Consider the following 9,047-nt stretch of genomic DNA (forward strand, 5'->3'; position numbering starts at 1 on the left):
ATGTTTTGAGAATGATGAGGGCAATGAATGTACAAATGTGCTTTACACAACTGATGTGTGTATGAATTGTGATAAGAGTTGTAGCAGATTTCCCTGACCTAACTCGGATCTCTGAACCACCCGGGGGCTCGTGCCCCAACCCTTTCTCTGCTCTCCTCTCCCTCCCGGGAGTTCTTTCCCTGCCTCAATAAATCCTTAACCTCTTAAAAAAAAAGAGAGAGAGAGAGTTGGATGAGACCCTAATAAAACAATTTTAAAATTATAATAAATACATTAAAAAAACACACACACAAGATATATCCAAGTCCTGATGCCCAGTACCTCTGAATGTGTATGACCTTATTTGGAAAGAGGGTCAATCACAAAGTCTGAATTATTTATACTGTGACATATTTTCATGTGCTCTAGGAACCAGAAGGCAAGAAAGGTTTGTTAAGGAGAACTGACAGCTATGGGAGGGCAGTGTGGTAGGGTGGTGACAGGGGTAAAATAAATGCAATTGATGTTATTTCCCAAACTAGAAGTAAACAAATAAAGACAAAGCTATGATTCCTGATCTCAAGCATCTCATAATTGTATTTTTAATTAAGAAACCACACACCATAAAGCAGTGCATGTGTGTTGTGGGAGAGTACACAGAGCATAGCGTGCAGAGAACACACTCGAACTAGGTAAGACACTGGCAGAAGTTGTTAAAAAAAATTGGATTCAAGCAGAGGATGAGGGGTCTTGGAGGGATTTTAAATGGAAGAATAATAAAGATCAGATTTGGGGGAGGGAGGAGATAAAGGGGAGCTGATGTCTAAGAGTTCAAGAAGAAAGAAAATGTTTTGAAATTGATGGTGGCAGCAATTGTACAATTACGCTTGAACTAATTAAATTATGGATTGTTATATCTGTAAGATCTCCCAATAAAATAATAAAAGGAAAAAATAAAGCAAGTAGGGCATTGTGTATTCAGTAAATATTAGTATATCTAAAATAAATAACTAAATAAAAGATAAGATTTGTAATGTTGAAATGATGTTGCTGGTTGCAATGAAGTAAATTCATTGGCTAGGGGGCAAAAAAGGCAAGCCTAGAAAGTCAGAGAGATCATGTAAAGCAGTCTACACTGGAAAGGTCTGAACTCCCAAATCAGCTGTATTTGGGGAAAAAAGAGATAGAGTCTATGATTATGGGAACAGAATGAATATAGACAAGGGAGTTTCAGAAAGTTCATGGTAAAATTCCATTATCATTTACAATTCATTTTTCCATGGAGTTTTTGAAACCCCTCGTAGTGGATGAAATAAAGAGTTCCCAGAGCCATTAATTGAGACAGCGAACAAAAAGGATGTAAAATCATAAAATAACATTTGGACCCGTGGGGCTTAAACTACTCAAGATCTCCAGAATGGAACTGTAGGTAGGTGTTTGCAGCTCATAGGACACACATCTGGAGTTCAGGTGTCAGAATGAGGGAGTTTTTTCTGAGCCCTACTCTCACTCTGTATTGGAATCAATGACATTTTCCTCCATAATACTCAATACACTGTAATTATTTGCTCAGAATTGGTTTTTCCCACTATACAGTAAGATATGTGTCCGTCTTCTTTACTACTGATGGTATATGTGAAGACATAGTACCGTTTACCCAAAAATAAGAGTGTCTTATATTAATTTTTGTTCCCAAAGATGCGCCAGGTCTTATTTTCAGGGGATGTCTTATTTTTCCATGAAGAATATGGTACACATTTATGGTTTATTGTTTTATTAAATGAGACCTCGCACTTCCTGTCTGCTCCGGCTGTGCTGCGGCCAACAGTGAGCTGCACCGCTACGGTCCAGAGTCCAGAGTTACGGTAGCTTCTGGAGGTCTTATTTTCCGGGAGGTCTTGTTTTCTGGGGGATGCCTTATATTTCAGCGAGAGGCAGAACTGTAAATAGGTCTTATTTTGGGGGGATGTCTTACTTTCGGGGAAACAAGGTATATAGTAGACACACATTAAACATACATGAGGCTTCAATATGTCCATTGGAGATTTTAATTAGAAGATAGTAAATGTTTCCTATAATTTTTTTCGAGTCTCCCTTGTACACCGGATGTTTGTATTAATAACATAGTCACCAGTAGGTCTGAACAAGAGAAAAAAGACAAAAGATAAAGAAGGCTAAGTAGTGATGGCACTGTCCAGGGAAAACAAGTTAAGGAGAAACTGGAAGAAAAGAAGTCAAACAAAAGAAACAGAGTCCAAGAAAGCAGAAGGAAGAAAACGAGGTAAGTCTAATGTTGTGATCTCCACATGACCAGAGCCTGCAAAAAAAGTCAAGAACTTGACATTGAGTCCCTAAGATTTGGCAAGAATTGGTGTCAATGTGGGCAAGAAGTAATGAGTTATGCATTGGGCTGCCAACCCACAAGGTCCAGCAGTTCGAAGCCACCAGCTGCCCATGGGAGGAAAATGAGGCTTTCTTTCCAGTAAGATTGACAGCCTTGGAAGCTCACGGGGTTAGACTGGTGGTTATGCGTAGGGCTGTGAAGCGCATGGTGAGCGGTTCAAAGCCATCAGCAGCAGCCCCGCTAGAGAAAGACTGTGCTTTCTATTCCAGTAAACAGTTAGGGTCTCGGAAACCCACAGCGGGTCGCTAGAAAACAGCACTGACTCCGTGGCTCACTCTGAGTCAAAACTGCTTTTAGCGAAAGCGCCAAACAAGTGGGCTCCCTGTACTCACTGGGGTTTGCGGCCATCGGAGCGGAGACCCCGGGCATGGTGCAACCTCCTGGAACTGGGGCGGGTTGAATTCGGGCCCTTGCTGCCGTAGCGATCTTCACTCGCTCCCACCCGCTGCAGCGGAGTCCTCTCTTGGAGGCCCACGTGGAGGGAATTTTTGTCTTCCCTTTCTCCCAGAAATCACTGAGGTGGCAAGTGTCACCAGAGTGTCGCTGGCCGCACAGTGGGGGCCGCCACGTAGTCCCTTGCTGCCCTCAGAGACTGACTCCCGGCGTCGCTGGCTGCGGACTCCGGTCTTCAAAGAACCGCCGAAGTGATGGCCGCGGACCTCATCCACTCTTTCCGCTGCCACGGGAGCCTCGGTGGCCTTCTCTTTCCCGTGAGATGGCCACTCGCTCTAGTTCTCTCTCAGAGGCACTTGGTGGGTGGCCCAAGGCTTCACTTCCTCTCACCGCTCCGGCCTGCAGGGGTGGTCGCTCGCCCCGAGTCCTTCCCCGCCGCCTTCGCGGCGGCTACAAAAGCCCCGGGCTTCGCGCTTTCTGGCCTCGCCCCACGCGGTCTCCGGCCGGCACCCCCCGCGAGTCCCCGGGGCGGCGACAGCCCTGGGTGACGCTGTCGCTCCAAGCTGCTTCCCGGCTTCCGGACTCGGGCGGCAGAGGCTGTCGCCATGGAAACGAGTACACTACCGGCGTGCTGCCGTCATTTCCAGTTCCTTACGGGACACGTCACTTCCGGCTTCCGAGCCAGGCCCTCCCCGCCCCCTGCCTTTTTTTTTTTTTTTGTCTTTTTAATCCTTCGACTCAAGTGAAATCACGGGTGGTGATAGGGGCCGAATTTTAGTGAACTCGTGGTCGGTGTCACCCGCACCTTCTCTCTCTCTGTAACTACCCAGCTTGGTCCGCGCCCTGCTCCGCTCAACGACCAGTCGAAGGCCCCAGGACTGCTCTCTGCGTAGGTGACCTGTGGCGCGGGCCGGCCGGGCGGGGCCTTTCCCCTTTTCGTCCTTGGCCGACTGAGTGTAATTTTTCAATGCTGGATGGAACATGGGAGACTCTCTGTTAACCCTGTCATTTCACAAGCATGGAAACAGATCGCAAGAAGTCAGTAGCCGCCGCTGTGATCATTAAGTGCTTACTAGAACCAGGCTCTTTGATTTTCGATTGTTCTTTAATTTTCACAAAAATTTTGCAAGGTAGGTGCTATCCTCGTTTTACAGGTAAGGAGATAAATGGAATCAGTAAATTTCCCAAGGCCAAAAAGCAGGTAAGTGGTAGAACCAGTATAAAAACACAGATCTCTACTCCAGATCCCAAGTTACTGTAGCATGTTTATTTTCATCATTTTAGACCAGATCCCCCCCACCCCTCTTCCTTAACATACATGCCTACATCCACTATTTTTTTGTAGACATACGGTTCAGGCTTTGTATCAGCAACTAATAATACAGAAATTTAATCAGCATTCTCCGCCCTCTGAACAATCACCCACCTTGAATCTTCTTTTCAACCGGTCGCATTCTTTTTACCTTGCGATGCATACCTTTGCCCTTTGAAAGCATGCAGTACTTTTTTACGTCTCTGTGCTTTTGTGAAATGCTGTTCCTCCTACCAGGGAGCTTCTCTGCTGCCCACTCGTACTGCAAGTCGGGGTCCTCTTCACCTTTCCTTCCTGAGGTGCAACCAATAACCCTTGAACTTGCTTGCATCACCTTATAAAATATTCACTGGCATATGTTGTGTTCATATAATCAGTCTATGTGCTTTTTATTAGTTTTCTTACTTAATTTGTCAGTGTAGTTATTACTGGTTTGTTTTTGCTTGTGATTCTTACAGATAATAAGGCACAAAAGTTAGTTCCTGAAGGTACACAAGTAGTAAGTACACGAAATAGGATTCCACCAAAGACTTTATTTTATATGTTGTTCAAGGCTTTTGTATTCCCACAACTTTTAATAGATTGTAATCACTTATTTATCAGTTGATCCTCTGTCCCTCGCCCCATGGACTCTGGGCTTCATGGCATTCTGAATATTCAAACTGTGGGGCATTGATTGGCTGTTGGACAGGTGGGAGAACTGGTAGGTAGGCAAAAGTCAAATTTTTCAGAATTGAAAAAGAATTTTGGAATTAGTGATCCTAACTCATTTTAGAAGCCCGGGTGATTTTGTGGGTTACACCTTGACTGCTAACCTCCAAGTTGGCAGTTAAAAACCACCAGCTACTTCATCTGGGAACAATAAAACTTTCCACTCCCATCAAGAGTTAAATCTTGGGAACCTAGAGGGACAGTTCTACCCTGTCCTAAAGGGGTGCCATGAGTCAGAATTGACTCTATGGTGGTGAGTTTGGTTCATCTCATTTTGAGGCCTTTTGTTTTATCAGACTTCTATCACGTGATTAATGTGGACCGATTTCCAGGGTACGTGGCTTGCAAGTCTTGACAAATTTAATATAATTGTGTCTATTTTTACAGATGAAGAAACAGCTCAGATTTGGTCAAGATCTCAAAGTGGGAAATGGAAACTCATTTTGACTCACTAAATTAATATAGTGCTTATAAATACATAATGATAAAGGCTTGTTTGCTGTGTGGTGTGCATAAACTCTTTAAGGAACTATGGTAGCACATGATATATCCTTAAAGAACATACACTTGGCAGGAATGACCAGAAGAGGAGAAATAAATAGGCAGTAGAGAAGCAGAAAAGCTACAATCTCCAAAACAAAGCAGGAGTTAATGAAATGGAAAATAAAATAGATCAAAAGGATAACTATTTTTAAAAGAACAATAAGGTTCTCCAGAAAATTGGAGGAAGAATAGGAGAGAAAATATTGGGGATTATTGAAAATATTTTAGAGACTTTAAAAATCTGAATGTGAATTACTATGCATAAACTTATGCAGGTAATTTTGAAAATCTTAGAAAATACCAATTTTTTTAAAAACTGACATAAGTGTTAGCAAATCTTAATAAGCTAATCATAAAGGAATCTGCCCCCCACAAAAGTTTCTAGGAACAAATCAAAGAATAGAATAGAGACCTTCCCAACTATGACGCTAGCACAACCCTAACAGAATCTAAACAAAGATGCAGGGACGGGGGTGGGCTGGGGGAGTGATGTAGCTGGCTCATTCAACATTAGACTGTACAAGTAGAATGAAAAGTTGGTGCATTAACAACTAAAGGAGAAAAACCGTATGATTTTAGCTGACATGGGAAAAGTAATTAAAATTAGCATCTCTGATTCAAGAAGAAAGGGGAAAATGCTCATAATAAGACAGTAATGAAAGAAAACTCCTAACTGGGTGAGATACAAACTGGAAATGAACAGCATACTTATTGTCATGGTCCAAAGTATGTTTTCACTCCTATAATTCAGAATTGTGAGCCCAGTGTAATAAAGTAAATACAGTTTGGAATTAGTGTGAAATTAAGTAAATGATAACATTGTTCATGTGGCAAGTCTGACAGCTATCAAACATTCAAATTAGAATAGAGGAAAGCGGGTGGGAATGAGCAAACAGTGTGATAAATGCTCCAAGAGTTAATTGGTGAAATAGTAAGTGTTCAGAGCCACATCCAGAATTAAGAACTAAGCATTAGAAATAATCATTAAGTCATTAGATTGCATTAGAGATCTTATTCACATTTGCAGCATATAATATGTAATATAGGAATAAACCTATCAAGACATGAGCAAAGAAAAACATGAAACTTAATTTCTAGGCTTATAGAAGAGTTGAATAAATGGAAAGATACATGAGTATGCTTAGTATAAAGGTATTTTTCACAAAGTATAAATTTGTTGCAGTTCTGATAGAAATTTCAATGGAACTTTTAGTGGAAAGTGGGAAGGTGATTTTAAAGTTCTGATAGTAAATATAAAAGATTAACCAAACTGTTTTTGAAAAATTATAATTAATGTGGGTGAATGTATCAAACAACATATCAGATGATAAAGCTAGAGTATTAAAAACAGGATGGTAAAGGAAGAGGATTAGACAAATTAGTGGCGCAGGCTAGAATCAAAGGCTACTGGATACATCATAAAGTTAAGTAGACTGGGAGAGAACAAGTATTATATATATGATATAAGTGAAAGTTTCTAGTAAATAAGAAAGTGTAAGTTGGCACAACAAAAACAGCAAAGAATAAATGTTCCCAAAACAAATGAAAGGAAATGATGCTCAATCTCACAAATAAGTATCTAGAAAAAATGTAAGGCAGTGAAAGGCCACTTACCCATCGGTGTGTTAAAAGCTTTGGCTAATGACGGTCAGAAAGAGATGGGTAGTCAGTCACTTTGATGGCACTGCTGGTGAAAGATTGATTGTATTCTTCCCAATAACTTGCTCTGGTGCCTGAAGTATGATAGCCATTACAATACTTTGGAGGTGGGGGGGACTTGAATATCTTGCTTACAAGAATGGTTAAATTTTGCTATATTCATAATGTGAAGTCTGACCAGTGATTATATAAAGCACTGATGAACATACAAAGATTAGTAAATGACAAAATGTAGAACAATACATATGTGGTCACATTTTGTTTCTGCAAATTATTTTGATTTTTTTTTTTTAATTGCAAAGTTATCAAGTTGCTCAGTGGTTACTTTATTGAGAAAGGCTTTGGATTTTAATTGCTTTAATACTTTAAAAAATTATTTTGTAAAAAAAAGTTTATTTTGTAAATGAAAATTAAAGTTACAGGAAAATGTATATTCAAAGAGGCTAAGAAAAACACATTGATTTTGGAAGTAAGACCATGTGAATGAAATAATCAAGAGGCAAAAAACAAATTGCACAGGATTTCAAGGTAAGTGAGGGACTGAGTGAAGGAAGATTCCCAATGAAACAATTCAGAATACTGGTGGCATTCTTCATGCCGAATTGGGCATCAGCATTTCAGAGAACCCACTCTGTAAGTGGAAACCTTGAGGTTCCAATTAGTAAAAGTGGCTAAAGTCCACCTATATCTCAGTTTTTCCAAGGTAGGCTAATAAATCAGGATAGTCCCACGGTCACTACTTGGAATCTAGTTCCAGAAGAGGGAGCAGGCCAATGAATTGAGTTTTGGTACTTCACACCTACCCATGTATCCTCTCTTGCTTCCCAGACATTCTCGCTCCCTTGAGTGTTTCCTTAATCTCTCACAGAGATAACCCCATTGATGTTCTTGACTCTTGGCTTGCTCTTCCCTACCTGCCCAACAGTGCCTATTATCAGATTGATGATCCAATAATACAATTAGGAGAAAACTTCCCACTCCTTCAGTGGAAAGTTAGATCTTCTGGTCTCGATAATCTGATTTTTCATTTCTGTCTCCAGTTTACCTCTTTTTCTGTTGCTGTAAAATGAATACAACTCAGGGCAACCTTGTGTTGTTGGAGGTTGTGTCTGCCCAAAGGCACCTTAGAAGAAAACTCGGCCATTGGAAGCTATACAGAGCACATTTACATCCTATTTGAGTTCTACTCTGATGTATGTGGGTCTTCACCTCCCCTGGAAGCTTACTTAATTCCATAAACCATATTTTCCACTCACAAGTGTGGCTAGTTAAATCTCCATGAATAATTTTGTATACAGTGAACCCTCGCCACTTCGCGCTTCGACTTCCGCGGCTTCACTCTATCGCAGTTTTTGCGTAACAGCGCATGCTCTGTCATTACTGCCCCTGATTGGCTCATACTGTACACGCTTCTGTCTGCATCGCTAAGTATCGGAGCTACGTATCAGATGCATTTTTGCTTTTGTACAGTGTACTGTAATTGTTTGCAATTTTTAAGAAATTTTATTTAAGCCCTATGATGGCTCCTAAACGAGCTGCTTCTTCTAAGCCTTCTGACAATAAAAATAAGCGCCAGAGGAAGATGCTCACCATCCAGGAAAAGGTAAAACTTTTGGATATAAGGAATCCTACTTCGCGGAATTTCATTTATCACGATAGGGTCTAGAACCGATTAACCGCGATAAACAAGGGTTCACTGTAAATCTTATAGCACTTATTAGGTGCTAAATAAGACAGTCAAGAATGACAGGAAAACAAATTGACGCCATGGAAAACTCACGAGTTAACAGAGCCGAACTCTGTTCCTGAGGGTTTTCTTGACTATCTTTCACTGAGGATCTCGAGGCCTTACTCTCAGTACTACAGGGGATTGAACCACCAACTTTTGAGGTTAGCAGTTTGCACAATTTGGAGACCTACCTGGAATGTAGAATTACCTATTTTAGACTAAGCTGAAGCATAGAGCATAATTAATACATACCGTAATTATGTTTTTCAAGGGTTTTTTGTTTTGTTAGGTGCATTATAAACATTTGCTAAAACGCC

The 9,047-nt window shown here is 41.0% G+C and overlaps 1 protein-coding gene and 1 long non-coding RNA gene across 5 annotated transcripts in view; one reads left to right on the forward strand and one right to left on the reverse strand.

Moving 5' to 3' along the window:
- The window catches only part of ANKRD42 (ankyrin repeat domain 42), a 75,005-nt gene extending 71,814 nt beyond the window's left edge, over positions 1-3,191 (reverse strand). For 2 of the 4 annotated variants that reach the window (XM_045293212.1, XM_045293211.1), the window contains exon 1: positions 2,716-3,189. In XM_045293212.1, coding sequence (XP_045149147.1) covers positions 2,716-2,752 — 37 coding nt within the window. In that variant the 5' untranslated portion in view covers positions 2,753-3,189. Of the gene's footprint in view, positions 1-2,715 lie in introns of all 4 variants that reach the window. The other 2 variants (XM_045293214.1, XM_045293213.1) reach the window with 2 other exon arrangements.
- A 353-nt stretch (positions 3,192-3,544) lies between these two features.
- LOC123522053 overlaps positions 3,545-9,047 on the forward strand; it is a 10,360-nt gene continuing 4,857 nt past the window's right edge. The window contains exon 1 of the long non-coding RNA XR_006680356.1: positions 3,545-3,906. This is a non-coding gene — a long non-coding RNA (uncharacterized LOC123522053). The remainder of the gene's footprint in view (positions 3,907-9,047) is intronic.

The sequence above is a fragment of the Echinops telfairi genome, unplaced genomic scaffold (genome assembly GCF_000313985.2).
Source record: "Echinops telfairi isolate 266 unplaced genomic scaffold, ASM31398v2 ScPeMD7_1713;HRSCAF=2227, whole genome shotgun sequence".
In the NCBI taxonomy this organism is placed as follows: domain Eukaryota; kingdom Metazoa; phylum Chordata; class Mammalia; order Afrosoricida; family Tenrecidae; genus Echinops; species Echinops telfairi.